Below are 16449 nucleotides of genomic sequence, written 5' to 3'. Positions count from 1 at the left end.
CTTACCAAAACCACAGGCACAAAAAAAATGCAAATTGCATGTAAATTATCCTCTAATACCTATAGCAGCTTAGAAATGGAGCAAGAAGTGCAATCGCTGTGTATTTAAAGACCAGCAATCTGGAAAAGGGGGAAAAAACACACCATGGTCATACATTCCAAGAACTATTTCCGTTTTCAGAAGAAAATATCAACATCAAAAGAGTCTTAACTCTTTATACCCATTATACCGTATTTTCTCTGATTTTGCTTATACTGTTACAGGCATGTGTGTGGTATCCCCCCCCCCCCCAAGCAATCCAATCAGATATTGTCTGAGAGTTCTAAAGCGGAATTCACTCCCACTCACAAACACAATTCTGGACAAAGCCAAATTCAGAGCGAACTACTTGAGAAGGATGGAAGCTGCAAATGTTTGAAGAGATTGCCTGAATCCAGTGGTAATTTAAAATACAAATCACTGTATGATGCTAATGCGCCTTGTTTGAAAGCTGATTTCCTTCTCCAGCACCTTGTCATACTTGAAAAGGGCCAAACTGTTTTGTTGTTCCCTTTGTGCCTTTGTTCTCCTGATAGTGCCAACAGGGTTGGAAGGAGGAGGAGGAGGAAGAGGAGGAGGAAGAAGAAGCAGCAGCAATGAAAATAATGGTCCAAATAGGGTTTGAGGCCATCCCTGATTTTAGTGCTTGCAATTAAAAGCAGTCATGAATAATAGGTTTTTTTAAATGTCTGATAACCTGATTTGCACTGGGGGTGTGGGAAAAGCACATAGCCAGATCCTTAAACCCTATCATTTGCACCTGCAGTTAATTGCATCTGAGGTTGTCTGCTCCATTATGCATTTTTTTTAAAGAAATCACTTGGCTGTTGCCTCTGTAAAAATGTGGTCCAAACTTTTGTATATATCTTTTGAGACAACTTTTTTCAGCAATATTTGTGGCCATTTTACTTGTTAGATCTTTTATTGAGCACGTATAGCATGTGTTTTGGTTTATCATTTAAAGCACTTCATAGTCATTATCTGGTTGTAATCCTTACAACTGCGCTGTAAGGTAGGAGAGCATGATTAGCCCCACATTTCAGATGGGGGAGTGAAGCTGCCATATAATAATAACAACAACAACAACAACAACAACAACAACAACAGGTATTTATATACCGCCTTTCTTCGTCTTTATTCAAGACTTTATTCAAGGCAGTTTACATAGGCAGGCTGATTAAATCCCCGTAGGGATTTTTACAATTGAAAGAAGGTTCTATCTTTCAAGAACCACAACAGTCCAGGTGTTTCACTCTGATCAGGTTTCACATTCTGGCCTCCATCCTCCCACGCTCAGAGCAGATGGTGCTGAGGCATCTCTTTGCAGACTACCTCTCAGCTGCCAAGTTGCAAAGTGGCACTACAGCAGAAGCGACACTGCTGAAAGGGCAACCCACATGATATTTGGGCACTCCATGTCTTGAAAATATGAGCAAGATTTGCACGTTTTCTCTTCTGTCATTTGCAGCTAATGAGTTTCTATGTGAAAACAAAGTGATTACTTCTGGCCTTCACCTGCTTAATGACATCCTGCTTAATGATGTCACTTCCAGCCCCCAACAGGTATCATAAATGCTCTTCAACCCACAGTATGCAATAAGTTTGACAGCCTTTGTCTATATGGACTGCTGGCAGCTTTCTAGGGTTTCAAACAGGGCTTTTCCCCAGGCCTCCCTGGAGATGCTGCTAGGGACTGAACCTGGAACCTTCTGCATGTAAAACATGCACCCTACCACTAAGCCACAATGCTTTCCTCACTGTATGGGGTCTTAAGGTGTCATGAGGAATTCAGGTGACAACTTCACATGTTGGCAGCAAATCTTCTGCAGCGATTCTCTGTTCTGCTTTCAACACCAAATTGCTAACTGTAAAATGAACCTCTGTTACCAAATGGTCCTCCTGGCAGAGGTGACAATCAGATGCAAGCCCAAACAGCTGAAGGAACAAAAAGATGTCCCTATCATGCTAGTCCCTGGGCAGCAGTTAGAGACCTATTTAGGACTTGTGAAAATATATATTCCCAGTATTTAAAAGTTCCTGGAATAGCAGGGGATTTAATTGCCACTGGTATTTGTTTTCCATTTCTGTTTCTCCATCATTGTTTTTAACTGTGGATATTTTTTTCTGTGCAAAAAAAAAAAATCATATTGGGAGCAATAACAGTCAATATAAAATAATTACAAAATGTGTCATTTTGAGGAAAGGATGACATTAAACGGTTGTAGCAACTAAAACTGTGAAAACCGATGTCATTGCAAGCCAACCACACACTCAATAATGTCTGATTTGATTAGGTGGCCCTATTGCTTCACGTAAACTATTAACCACAATCCAGGGATGTGTTCAATGAAATTTCAACATTTTTCCTTTCAATAACAGTACTCTTGTAAACTGTGCTTGAAATTCCTGAAAGTTTCAAAGATGGTGTTTCATGTAGCCAGCAGAAACTGGGGCTGTAATTTGGGGGGGGGGGAATGAGTAGGGACCCCTACTTGGCACATGAAGATAGATGCATAGTTGAACATCCACCAAGTCAGACCATTGGTCCTTCTAGCACTGTATTGTCTACTCTGATAGGCAACAGTTATCAAGGTCTCAGGCAGAGGTCACCATCATCCTATGCACTATACTGCAGTTGTAGAGTTTTCTGAACTGACTAAATTATGCCCAAATTGAGTCCGATATGCCAGAGGAAATGTGTCTTCCTTTGGACTGCATTAGAACACCAATTCACATGTTATATTTTGCATGCACGCACAAAAAGGGGTCCAAGCTAAAATGGTAAAATACACAAGTGGCACTGTCAGTTTGGAATGGTGCATGCACATTAGAATGGTGTCCACATAACATGTTTAGAAGTAGCAACTAGGGAAAGGTCAAGGCATTTATTGTGGAAAGGCTCAACCACTGAAACTCACATGCATCATTCAGAACTGATGGTGCCATGCACCAGCTTTGCCATTTAAATGTGTGGATTTTGCATTTGCTCACTCCACTCTGCTGTGGACTTTTTCACAGCATTTTCTCCACTCTGCTGTGGACTTTTTAGAGAGAGATTTGTTGGTAGCAAAGAGCATTGGTCTTCATTCAATAGATGCTGGAGGAAAACACAGAGGGTGAGAGAAGACAACCAGATGCAATGGAGGACAGATCTCCATATAGTGAACGGTTCAATGGGTTCCCATTAGAGTTGCCAAACCTCCAGGATTGGCCAGGTGTCTCCAGGAATTGCCACCAGTCTCCTATGGAATGCAATTGTAGAACTTGTTTTATAGGACCTCCAGGAACTTCCAACATTACACCATGTTGGAAAGAAAAAAATCTCCAGTAATAGCTTCAGTCAAAGAAGGCAATCCTACTTGCCATTGTGCAAATTGGAATTAAAGTCAGACCCCAGGTTTGGAAAGGCTGAAAGCACACTGGTTTAGGGGAAAGCACGCCTTGCAGGCGCTGCAGGGAGTAACTGCAAGAGTCTCTTCTCCAGCAACTACTGTGTGTGCAGCTGACCTAAAGATCAAGGCTGGAATCTGAAGAGCTACTTTAGGCATATCTAAAGAAATGTGTGCTCATGTGTAGTAGGACTTTGGACTTTTCTGATTCTTTGAACATCAAACTCCCATGACATCTCACAAGCTGCTTTTGAAACTCCGCTCCCTTTCAAAAGCAGCTTGCCATGCTGTGGGGGCTACTGTTTTTTTGATATGCATAACCTCCAGATTCGCTTGGGACTATGAACCTGGTGCTTGTGCAATGTTTGGATCCTGGCCCAACTACAGAACTCAAGTATCAATGTTTCATATAAGATTAAATTCTCCTCTGCCTCCAAAACAGACTTTTCCCCTCCTCCCAGTAGATGGATGGATATCACTTAAAGTAAGTGATTTGCCTTAGACTTTTCTTTGTGTTTGTGCCAATACATCATGCAAAAACAGGACTCGCTTTGAATTGCTGCCCACTGCATGCTATTAGATAACCTCTCATTCTTGCCCACCCGCCTACACGTTAATTAAAGCAAACACTGCTATCTTAACGAGATAACTACTTGTCAGAAAAAAAGATACTGAAAGAAAAGAAAAACATATTTTAAAAAACAAACCAACAAAACAAGAACATTAGGATCCTTTCTGAAGGGTCTTATAATATTATTGGTCAAAATGAGGAAAAAATAAGTGCTGTTGTTGAAAGGAATGTAAACCAGAATCATAAATGCAAGGTGCAGTACTTGAAATGCGAAATGAAAAATTTCAGGGTAAGATTTGACCATTAAGGAGACCTTGCAATGCCCAATTTAAAAAAAAAGAGTGAAACAAGGTGAGCAGGTGAAGCATTGAGTGGGTCAGGGAGGGACGGCTATACAAAACTGTGGGATCTAAACCCAAGCTTCTTTTACTGGCATTCTGTTTGGATGTTTTCACTCTGGAAATGCAATCTCACTTAAACAGATTTCATTTCTCACTCACAGAAAGGAACAAGGGTCAGCTTGTTAATTTATACTCCACTTTTCTTCCATGATGGAGCTTAAGGTGGCTCCCAGGTAGTCGCCTATCCAGGCACTTGCATTGATAAACCACCATTCTTCCATCAAGGAACTCAAGGCATCAGAACCAGCCCAAGGTATCTTGATGCCTGAGGCAGCATGCCAACTGCTGCCCCCTTACCTGATGACATGCCAGCCTCTGCTCCTCTCACTCAGTGCTCTCTTCCCATCCTCTCCACTCTTTTATTTATGTATTCATTCATTCATTGCTATAGTTATACCACTTTTCTCATCATCAGATTTCTCATCAGATATTATTCAAGGCGGTTTACAAAGGCAGACTGTCCTAGACTCATTAAGAGTCTTTACAATATTGTCCTATATATAGAACCCTTCAGTCTCCAGATGTTTTCCTTTCACAGTGTAGCCATCTCTCTATCTGCACAGCAGGTGTCTTGAGCTTCCACAGACAGACACAAATCACACTGAGCAGAGGGTCTCCAGTTGTTATTGCTCTGCCGACTGACATTTTCAGCGTTCCAGTCTTGCCCTCTCAATGCAGCACATTAGTGACTCTTCTATCTCACCGAGGGTCATGACAGCTTCTCAGTGATTTCTGGTCTCCCTTCAGAATAGAGGTGCTCCTGCTCAGAGGCGTAGCTAATGATTGTGTATTCTGGCACCGAGCTGAAAATGATGCCCCGGAAGTGATGTCACAACTGGAAGTGACATCACACCCAGGTTTTTTAAAAAGGGAAACTCAAGGAAAACACACCTTCTGCACCCAGCAGCTTGCCACCCACTTGCTCTGCCGCCTCCACCCAGCCAATGGAATAGCTAAGGCATCTCTTTGCTACCTGGGGTCAAAAAAGATTTTGTAGCCCCCTTCCGCAACAAAATCAAAAGTATTAATTAAGTAAGTAAATAAATAAAAAGTGTTTCCCTTATTAGTTGGAGACACTGGGGGTGAAGAGGGATGGTTATTTTCCCCCTTCTAAATATAAGAGGAGTACCACTTGAAAAAGTGCCTCTTTGCCCAGTTAGCAGGGGTGTATTATGATACATGGAAATGAGAGCTGACTCACATTAACATCTTATTGGGTCTATGCTGTATCATAATAACACGCCATTGGCTCTCAGAACAATCAGTCTCGTATATCTGTTCTGAGTTAAAGAAATCCACTTTTTGTTCCATAAAGCAGTTGTGTTTTCATTTATTGGTTAATTGGTCATAACTTTTGGTAAAATACAGTTATTCCAATGCAGTCTGTTTCATTGCACTGTGCATTAAATTACCTTTCCAATTATATATAACATGATGATATTATTCGTACATACCAAGGTTTTCTTACCCCTGCTAATTGGGTAAGAGATACTTTTTCAAGTGGGTGTTCCTTTTTTTAGCAGGGGGAGAGTAACTGGCCCACCTCCCCCCGGCAGTGTCTGTTCTAGTGGCTGTCTGCTGGTATTCATTTTCATCTTTTTAGATTGTGAGCCCTTTTGGGACAGGGAGCCATTTAGTTATTTGATTTTTCTCTGTAAACCGCTTTGTGAACTTTTAGTTGGAAAGCGGTATATAAATACTGTTAATAATAATAATAATAATAATAATAATAATAATAATAATAATTTTCAGTTTTGGCCACTAGTATCAAGCTCAGCTTGTTTCCCCTCTAAAGCTTGTTGCCTGGTGCTACCCCCTGCATGCCCTTCGCTTCAGGCAGGTTTCAAGCAGCTCAACCTCTGGACCACACCTCCTGCAGATATTTCCTCTTCTTCTCTATACCCCTCTTTTCCAATCTAGGTAGGGGAAGGAGAAATAGGAGCAGTGGAGGCAAGTAGGCAGACAGAGATGGGCATCCACTCAACAACCTGCTGCATGAGGCGACTGATGCTCTTGGCCTCATGAATGGGCTGGCCCTCCAAGCCAAAACCATGTGCTTGGAGGACATATAGGAGTCCTCAAAGGCCTTTTCCTACACTCACTTCAGCACATAGCGAGTGCAAGAAGAAAAACATTCCACTATAGCTCCCAAATGCTTATGCAGTCCTCAGTGACTTTCTCCTATACAAGTCAATGCAAGTCACTTACTTCTTGAGGAAGAAATTCAGAGGACCTTTGATACTGATCATCACTTTGCAAGCCCATATTTGGGAAATGCAATAGAAGGCAGCCTGCTGCTTTGAAAGTAAGGGGATGTTATTTCTCTCCCTGGACGTGGAAGAGTGTCATCATTTCTGCATTTTTTAAATGTAAATAATGTATTTATCATGTTAATGCCAAATGCTTTCCAGCATCTTAAGAACTGAAACAATCTTGCACAGAAGCATTAGGCTGCCTTTGCAGCTTGAGAAATTATCCTCCAAGTTATCCATTGAAAAGAAAAAGCACTCTGCCATCCAGCAATCGCACACCTGTTTTCCTTTCACTGACAAATGTTTCATTGAGTCACTTAGCACTGTGGTGCTCTGCAAAGGGCTGGAGCTTATCAGCCGCTGCATTAAACAAGCATCTGGAAGCTGTATGTTTCATCAGATTCTGCACGGAGACATCAGTTATTAATGAAATGATCATAGGTGGGGGTTTTGCCTCTGCTTCTGAAGAAGTGACATTGCGCCATGATGCTCTTCTGTATTAACAGATATCCTGTTATGTGTTTCTTTACCAAAATGCATGAGCAGCTGCACTGTTGTTTTAAAGTGATAATAGCCTTTATATCTACATAGATGGACTCACCTATATAATGGGCAGATGAGGTATGTTGCCTTTTTTTTATCCATTCCATGAGGGTTACCAACTTTTTAACTGGTCTGGCTCTTATGCCATTAACAGCAGCTTAATCTGCAGTGATTAGCATTCCATTGATTCACTTACTGGCCTCTGCCAGGTCAAACTGGTGTTAAGGGCAAAAGAACAGATCAGGAAGCTTTTCCCCCCTGGCATTTGGCAACATTATTGCTTGGGTTTCTGGTTTTGGTGCTGTAATGAGTAGTCACCAATTTTCACCTCAAGTGAAATGTCCTGGCAAAGTCTGAAGTTCTTACTTGGGAGAAACATTTAAGGAATTTCAAGGGAACCAATAAGAGTTTTGGGAAGATAAAAATTCTGAAGGGAACCCTGCACATCCTGACCTAGGTCCCAGAGAAAACATTAACGCTGGTTATTAATCAAATAACCATGCTGTTTATTAATCACACCATGTTGTGGGTGTCAGTGCTTCTCCCCAATCCTGAGTCTTAATGGGACTGGTAAGGAAGCTTTCTGTTAAATGGGCAAAGTCATTAAGATGTGTGGCTCAAGTTCCAAAATCAAAAGTTCCCCCTGAGATCTGGTATTTATGAGCCTACTTAGAATATGGTTAGTGTGTGTGTGTGGGGGGGGGGGGGATCAGCAATGAAATGTGCATTCTACCTGAGGACATTATGGGGCTCACAATTCTGAGCCCCCTGACAGTCATATCCCAACAAGTGTGTGCTTCTTTTCCCTCTATAATTCGCAACTGCAAGCAGTGGCGTAGCTAATGATCATGTAGCCCGGTGCCAAGTTCAAAATGTTGCCCCAAAAGTGATGTCACAACCAGAAGTGACATCACACCCGGGCTTTTAAAAAAGTGAAAATTGGGAGGAAACCACCTCCTCCCCCCAGCATGTCACCACCCACTTGCTCTGCTGTCTTCCCCCCAGCATAGCTAAGGCATATATCTGCTACCCAGGGACAAAGAAGGTTTTGTAGCTGCCTTCCCCCACATGACAAAATCAAATTTAATTACGTAAATAAATAAAAAGTTATTGGTTCCATGCTGTATCATTATAACATCTCATTGACACTCAGAACAATCAGCCTCATAGATCAGTTTGGAGTTAAGCAAATCCACTTTTTGTTCCACAAGGCAGTTGTGTTTTCATTTTATGGTTAATTGGCCATACCTTTTGAAAGAATACAGATATTCCAATGCAGTTTCTTGCATTGCATTCTGCATTAAATTACCTTTCCAATGATATAGAACATGATGGAATTATTCATACATACCAAGATTTTCACAATTTTGGTCACTAGTGTCAGGCTCAGCTTGTTGCCCCCCTAAAACTTGATGCCCAGTACAACTGCTACCCCTTGCACGCCCTTAGCTATGCCACTGACTGCAAGTGTGAATACAGTATTTTGCACAAACAGAAGTCACAATGCCAGTATACAGTTTTAAAGGTACTAACTAAAACACATTTGCTGGTTACTATGTGTAGACCATATCCATCTTTATGAGCCAGTGCTGTAGTCTGAGAGCACATGATCCTGCTAGTTTGCTGCAGGTCTACATCTGTTCAGTGTGTGAACACATGACTGCCTCGGAACCCCAGCTTTGCTGCTTTTGATGTCTCACTCCCCCATTCCCCATGAACCTAACCATTTTAGTAACAAGATGGATTCCTCTGAGTGTAAGCAGAGATTAAGTGTCTTTCTGTGACCTGGCAATAATATGGGGGGCTTGCTCAGCAGTCGAGGCTTCCTCTGGGCTATGTATTTTAAGGGAAGATGCCCATGTGTTTGAATGCTAGCTTAGCTGTAGAGCTTTGCCAGGAAGCTTCTACCCACCTCCCACCAGATGGGGCATCAGGCTAGTCCCCCCCCCCCAATTAGGGTACACTTCTTTAACCCTGCTTTGAGAATAACCCAGATCTGCCCATGTTACCATGCCAATATATGGTCTTAAAGGTACTAAAGCAAGCACAATAAAATCTGTTTATGTATAAGTTGTGAGAAGGAGGCTGAGGCAAACCTTTGGCTTCAGCCGGAAGGAAGGAAGGAGAGAGCCATCTCCTCTGGACCTCATTTCTTCTCCACATTTGTCCATAGACCTGGAAGAGCCATTGCACTGCTTCCTCCTCAGCCTTCCCTTTCTCTGCCTTGTATAGCTGGTTCTCTAGTCAGGGCCATGTTCTGCCTCTCTCACCTTCCCCATGAATTGGTCTTTCTTGGGGTCAAGGGAAATGCTTGTAGGATGAGCAGGGACTGCTCATGCACCACTCCAGCCCATGGTGAGCTGCTGCTTTCTTTTATCAGTTCATGCCTCCACTTTTTTCTTCTCTCCCGACCTCTCCAGGGCTGCTGTCCCATCTTTTCAAAGCCCCCAGATGAACCAGTAGCATATCTGGCCTACTGGTGCCTAGGGCTAGGTGACTTGATGATGCCCCTGTGTCATCATGTCACCCCCACACCAGCACTGTCACCTCCCTCCCCATGCATGTGCTACCCTGGCCCTGGAAACAGCTCCATTTGGAGCTATACGGGAACCTCATTGGGTGGGAGTATCCATTATGCCATAGTCCTGGAGGGGCATAATGTGCAGTTAACTCCAATCCTTGACCTTGGCTGAGGCCTCCTCATGAACAGTGGTCTACTCCCTGGGAGAGGCAGTCATAGTTGGAGAGCCACATGGAAAGCATAGGATGGAGAAAGCCAGCAGATGTAGCAAAGAAGGAACAAGGTGCATCTAGGCTAGTTTGCAGCATTGTGACATTCTCTACCATGACTAAGAAATGCAGCCTGGAAAGGGAGTGGGTGCAAAACGTGTCCTACACCTTGGACATGAAATCACAGGGGCCAAGAAGAAGTTTAGTCCCTGTGGCGTTCCTGAGGGTACCCCTATCATTTTTTCCATATGCATGAGTAGTTGTAACTTGGGAAAGCACAGTCATTGGGAAAATGTAAAGCATTTGGGGATACTGCATTGGTAGTAACAAAATAGACTCTGGACTCTGGTGATCCACTCCCTACTGCCAGAGACCCTATCTGTCTCTGTGCGGGTAATGAGTCTCTGTGATTGGTAACTCTCTGCCCCAAGAATGTATGTCAACAGCCAAAAATCCTCCAGTATAGATACACTATTTATATCCGTGTATGCAGACTGTGTTTCTGGAGGACATACGTTGGTAGAGCATATGGCCGGGTCTGAAACTAGCCCTGATTACCAGGCCTAAGCAGTTCTAAAAACTCTAAATCTAGGATCAACAATTTGTGAGGGGGATATATTTGGGGTTCATGTGTGGGAGGGTGAGACTAGAATTGTGTGTCCATGTAATTTCATATAAACAGAGCTAAAAAAAAGTTGTCTTTGCTGAAAAGTGGTCGGGGCAGGATTTTGCATCTTTTTTCACATCTGTAACCTAGCAACGGGTCTGGATAAACAAAACTTGTTGAAAGTTATTTTTCCCCCTGAAAAATAAATACAGCATTTAGGATGAAACCAGCCATCATATGCATTTGGTTTGCATTTCATCCTCCTGTAATATTTTGTTAACAATGAAATTACCTTAGCACTTATTTACTTTAGGGAAGAAAATGGAGTGCAGGTATTCAAGCTCTCCTAGCCTTGCATTGGAGCTTGGAATAGAAATGACATTGTTTTGACTGAGTTATTTTGGTCTCCATGCAAACTGTCCTCACCTTTCTGCTTTTCTTACCTCCACGGCTCAGCTGAGTTTGTAATCTGAAGCCAGGAGGGTGGTGTTCCTTTCTTTTTTAAAGTCCTCTTTGTATTTGCACAGGAGGCGGAGAAGTTGTATAAAAAATGGTAAGGGTGCTTTTTTGAAAAGCTTGTTTCCTTGGTGGCTCCTCTCCCAAATGGGATCTCAGGAGAACAATACATTTTATTTTGCGAGTGTATCCAGAAGTCATTTGAAATCAAGTGTCGACTTGTGCTACCTTGTGGGCTTGGAGAGGCTGCACGTGTTTCTCTCTCTCTCTCTCTCTCTCTCTCTCTCTCTTCTCTGTTGCTTTAGTTTATATTAGCCCTGGAGGCAGAGTTAACACTTAAAATGGGACAAGAATATTTGCAGTCATCAGAGAACTTTCCAGTCAGCTTCAATAACATCACTCCGTGTTGGTTTTTTTTTTTTTTTGTATAATTTTTTTCTCTTTTTTTTTTTTGGCAGCCAACCCTTCAGTGGAACCATCTGTCTCTCTATTAGTGTTTTGAGTTCTGTTTTGAAGCTTCTTTGCTTGGCAAAGTCACTTTCATCCTTGGAACCCATTTTTTTTTTTAAGTTCCGTGGCTTGCTGCCGAAGAATACGATGCAAAAATTCCACTCGGCTGTTCATTTTTGTTCTAAAAGGAGAATGGAGTTTCTTTGTCATTAAAAAAAAAAGAAAGAAAAGAAAAGAACATCACATGGAGGCAGAAATGGGATTATTCCAGGGTGGTTAAATGGGAAACTGGGAGTACTGCATCTGTTAAGTGGATTAGAATAAGAACAAGGAGACAAGTGGGAGATCAGAAGTCAGTTGCACTAGGAATTTGGGGTACAGTCTGGCTTTTCTGTGCATGGGAGCATTGCATAGAGCAAATCCTCTGGAAATCAGTGTAGCTCTTCTTTCCCTGACTGTACAGTGTCATGCACATCTGAAAAGATGCCAGGGGACAGAAGTGGATTCCTGATGCATTGATATCAGGTGAGCCTCCCCATTGCTTGCCACATGTGTACAGCAAACTTAGCACATGACTGTGCTTAGCACAGACTTGCCACATGTGGCAGCGGGGGATGTAGGAAGCATACTAGGGAAGAGACGTATTCCTTTGGTCTTAGTCGAGTTGTAAGTTAATGTATTCAAAATCTTTCCATTAACAAGAGTTCATTTGGTACATGAGACATGACAGGCATGTAAAACGATTGGTTTTGAAATGTGTGTGGGGCCAAAATATTAACAGTGTCGGGAAAGTACAGCATGGCTTGACTTGAGTTGGGTCACTGCCCCCCCTGCGACTTGACTCGACAATGAGTCATAACAGGCACTTTCCAAGTCACCCTTTGATGACTCTAATGGACTTGAGTCGAATTGCCCTCCTTTCCACGACCCTCCGTGGAAAAAACAGGACTGCTGCCAGGCTCTGAGTGTGTCAGAGTTTTCTTTGAACACTCCCCTGCTGTCCTGCCCATCTGTAAACAGGGAGGGAGGGGTGGGAGGGACACGAGAGCCGAGATAGAACAGCGAGAGGGAGGAGGAGGGTCACGAACAGCAGCTGGGAGGCTTACCAGGACAATCCGATCCTTTGCAGCCCTACTCAGAAGTAGTCCCACTGAAGCCAGTCATTTAATGAGCCTACTGGAGCCATGCCATGAATTTCTCTGGGTTGGCTAGGAACCGTCTTTCCCTTCCCCCACCATCTCCCCTCATTCATCCAAGGAAAAAACCTCCCTGCCGCTCCCTGGGTTTCTGCAGCCAATCGTAAGGCAAGAACATCCTTGGCTTCTACTCCTGCCCTCCCCTAGTCAAAGACAATATGAGAACACCCCCTTCCTTCAATGAACTTTGCTTCTTTCACAGATGGGCAAGACATCCCAGTCCCGCCTCCCTGGGCTTCTGCAGTCAATTGTAAGGCAAAAAAACCCTTGGGCTCCTCCCTCTCCCTCAGCCAATAAAAATATCCGCATGCCCGTAGTTTGTCCAGTGTTCATTGGTTTCTTCCTTCCTATCAGAGATGGGGAGAAAGAACCCACTCCCGTCTCCCGCCCAATTCATTAACCCTATGCTGCCTCCTGGCTGGAATTCCCTGCTACTTGCTGTTGGAATGCTGGCCCCACGAGGTTTTCCACGTAGCAAAAACAGTGAGCAGGCACCCCCAGACACAGGCTGACTCAGGTCAGCATACATGGGGATGATATTGAGTCAGGGGGCCTAACTCGAATCTTTTTCCGAGTCTTCCACATGCACAACTCACAAGTTGCTGAGTCTGCAAAAAACACATTTTTCACGAGTCTGAGTCACTGATTCGAGTTCCCAACACTGAATATTAACAAGAAAATGTTGTCAGGAAGCAGTGAAGTTTGCCAAATTACAACCTAATCCTGAGCTGCCCGGGGCGCCCAGCTGCCCCTGGATCCTGAGCCTCCCGAACTACTGCAGGAGGCACTTCGGTAGAAGGGGACTTTTGTCCCCTTCCCCCAAGTATGGTAAGCAGCCCCGCAATGGGGCTACTCTCCTTACCGTCAGCGGTAAGGTAAAGGCACTTGTATAGGCCACGCAGCCCTACACGAGTGCCCTGGATCCTGTGGAGTAGAGCTCTGTGGACCCATCTCCCATCCCTCCGGGCATGCCTCCAGCCCGCCCCCCTTCCCCACATCACACCTCCCCGGCACGCCTCCTCCCCGCCCTCACTCCACCCCCCGCTGGCCTCTCCCCTCAGGGGAACGCCTCCTCCCCGCCCCGCCTACTGTTCTGCAGCTTGGCGGTCCAGGAGACGGTCCAAGACCGGCCGGCGCTGGGCTAGCACTGGCGGGATCCCGGCGGTGAGGCTGGCAAACGTGCCTTACAGCACGCTTGCGACAGTGCACAGTGGCACAGAGCCGTGTCGCTGAGCACAGGATTGGGCCCTTAGTTAACCAAAATACAAGTCTGTGTGATTTTTGTACTATATTGATTTCTTTATTTTACATGATATTGACTGTGCAACAATGAGCCCTTATGGGTGCGAGTCGTTGGGGTGCAAGCCTCATTTTAATCTAGGGGTTTATCTACATGATCTCCTGGTTAATGATAGTCCATGTTATCAACTGCAGTGTCAATGGTTCTCAGGGCTCCACATTTCCTAGAGACTTCACACCTGAGTGCAAGGAAGGGGAGAGAAGCTTTCCTCCTTTCCTGCCATGTCTTGCCACGAAAGTGCTACTGCTGCCAAGAGAGGAAAGGAAAGGATGAGGGTTTGGCGGCTCATAGAGTAGAGATGGCTTATTTCTGACTTCAGATTGGCTTGGAAATAAGGAACCCTTTTAAATTATTTTTTAAGAAATTGCTTTTCATTTCTGAGCCAATTCAACACAAGCTGGTGCCCTTACCTCTAATTATTTGCAGTCCCAGGCAGGCTGGCAAATGAGCTTTGTCAAGCCCCGGTGGGTCACTTTACATGATTGGTGAGGTGGGTTTGACTCGATGGGTCACAAATTGTGCAGCACTGTTGCCATATGAATCTTCTCAAGAGTTGCAGATGACCCTCAGAACCAGATCTGTTGATCATGGGAAATCATGTTCAGAGGCTTTGGTGTTCATGTCAGTGGATGAGAAAGTTGCAGGCAGAGAGAAAAGAATACACTGCAGTCAAGCGAGGGAGGATACCAATGGATGTGTAATAACTTCCTGTATGCATTGTTCCATATACTGGGTTCTGCACTGGCATGGTAATATGCAAATGCAGTACATTGTAACCTGACTTTTTGTTTGTTTGTTTACTTACTTACGTAGAGCCTAAGCATGTCTACTCAGAAGTAAGTCCAATTATAGTCAATAAGACTTACTCCCAGGTACATGTGGGTAGGATTACAGCCTTATTTACTTACTTACTCAGTTTATGCCCCCCTTTCTCTCCGAAGGGCACCCAAGGTGGCTCACAACCCGTAAAAATGCATATAAATTTAAAAAAGAGAAAACTATAAAATGCATAACACAGTGCTTCCATGAGTCTATGCAAGCATGCAGATAAGAAGAAGCCATAATCTCTTGTTTAACTTTCCTTCTCTCGTTCAGCAGGTCCAAGGTCAGCTACCGCCATTAATGATTCCAGTATTTCCCCCGGACCAGCGGACTCTAGCAGCGGCGGCCCAGCAAGGATTTCTTCTTCCTCCTGGTTTCAGCTACAAGGCAGGCTGCAGTAAGTCTCGTCACTTTGTTGTTGTGGGTGGAGAGCACTTTTTCAAATGGGGCTGAGCAAAAGCTGGTGTAGAATTCTGGCCACAAAATGTGTGTCCTGTGATCAAGGAAGATCCCAGATCCTGTCTCGCCTCAACTATGAACATTGTGGCCTGAGGAAGAGCAGGATGCTAGGTGCCCCAAGAGGAAGAGCATTGCATCTTGGTTGCCATGCCTGGCCTGGTGCATTGCTTTGTGTCCATCAGGACCATCAAATTCTGGGGTTGTGCATGATAATTGCTACAAGAAAACATTCTTCATCCTCACAATACGTTGCAAAGCACAAGGATTTACGGCTGCTTTTATTTATTGATTCCATATAAATGTCCTGTATATATATTTAAAAATCTGAACAAATTGTAATCTCATTTAAAAGCATAAAGCCCAAAACAAGTGTAACTGAAACACATGACTATTATAGCCAGAAGCAGACATTGTTTGAAATGACTCTTCGTCTCTCCCCTCTCCCCGAAACTCTTAACACTGTTGTAGGCGAAATAAGATTTTCCTCTAAAACAGCCTGTTCCCTATTTAATGAAGAGGTTTAATTTGCCCTTTTTGCAAGCAACTTCCAAACAACATGCAAGTCCCATTAATCTCAACGGGAGTTCTGTGTACAGATCAAGGGTAGCATATGCCTCTCAATTTATGGGCTAACACAAAGCATGAGTATCTTTATAACAGTCTAAGGTTGAAAACTGTCACAGATTAATCCTTGAAGGCTTTGCTTTCAAAGTAGTGCGTGCGTGCCTGTGTGTGTTTGGACAATTTTTGTTAAGCTTTATGTAGAATTTTATGCGTTCCTGCCACTGACATAGGTTATTTGAAAAGGGGGGTGGGAGGATTTGAAATGTCTTCATTTCAGCAGATAGATTTTTCATTATCATGAATTTCATAAAATTGGTTTCATTCATTTCCGCTTATCTAACTCTTCTGACATCAGTTTCCTATCTAGTTATCTGAGGCCCCCTTGTTCTGGAGCCCCTGTCTGTGCTCTTTCTGTTTGGCTTTATTATGTTCGCATCAGTGTATCATTGACTAACTCATGAATCCGTCAATTGTTTCTTGTTAGCATGGTCCTTGCTCAAAGAGCAGTTGAATTCATTCCCAAGGCAAAAGGACTAAACTGGGGATATGGCTATTCCAAAGTGTGAATTTCCAATGTTCAGTATTTTCTTCCTGAACTTCACAACCATAACATACAGAGTTGCAGGATAGTTTCATACTTGCTTGGTAGATGAATAGGAATAGATAATAA

At 43.6% G+C, this 16449-nt stretch overlaps 1 protein-coding gene across 2 annotated transcripts in view; it reads left to right on the top strand.

The window, feature by feature from the left end:
- The window catches only part of SOX5 (SRY-box transcription factor 5), a 445318-nt gene that overhangs the window by 278885 nt on the left and 149984 nt on the right, over nt 1-16449 (top strand). For both annotated transcript variants that reach the window (XM_066633459.1, XM_066633458.1), the window contains one exon: nt 15033-15153. In XM_066633459.1, coding sequence (XP_066489556.1) covers nt 15033-15153 — 121 coding nt within the window. The remainder of the gene's footprint in view (nt 1-15032; nt 15154-16449) is intronic.

Source organism: Tiliqua scincoides, chromosome 7 (assembly GCF_035046505.1).
Source record: "Tiliqua scincoides isolate rTilSci1 chromosome 7, rTilSci1.hap2, whole genome shotgun sequence".
Taxonomy (NCBI): domain Eukaryota; kingdom Metazoa; phylum Chordata; class Lepidosauria; order Squamata; family Scincidae; genus Tiliqua; species Tiliqua scincoides.
The sequence above is the reverse complement of the archived record's forward strand: the minus strand, read 5'-3'. Positions and strand labels throughout refer to the sequence as shown.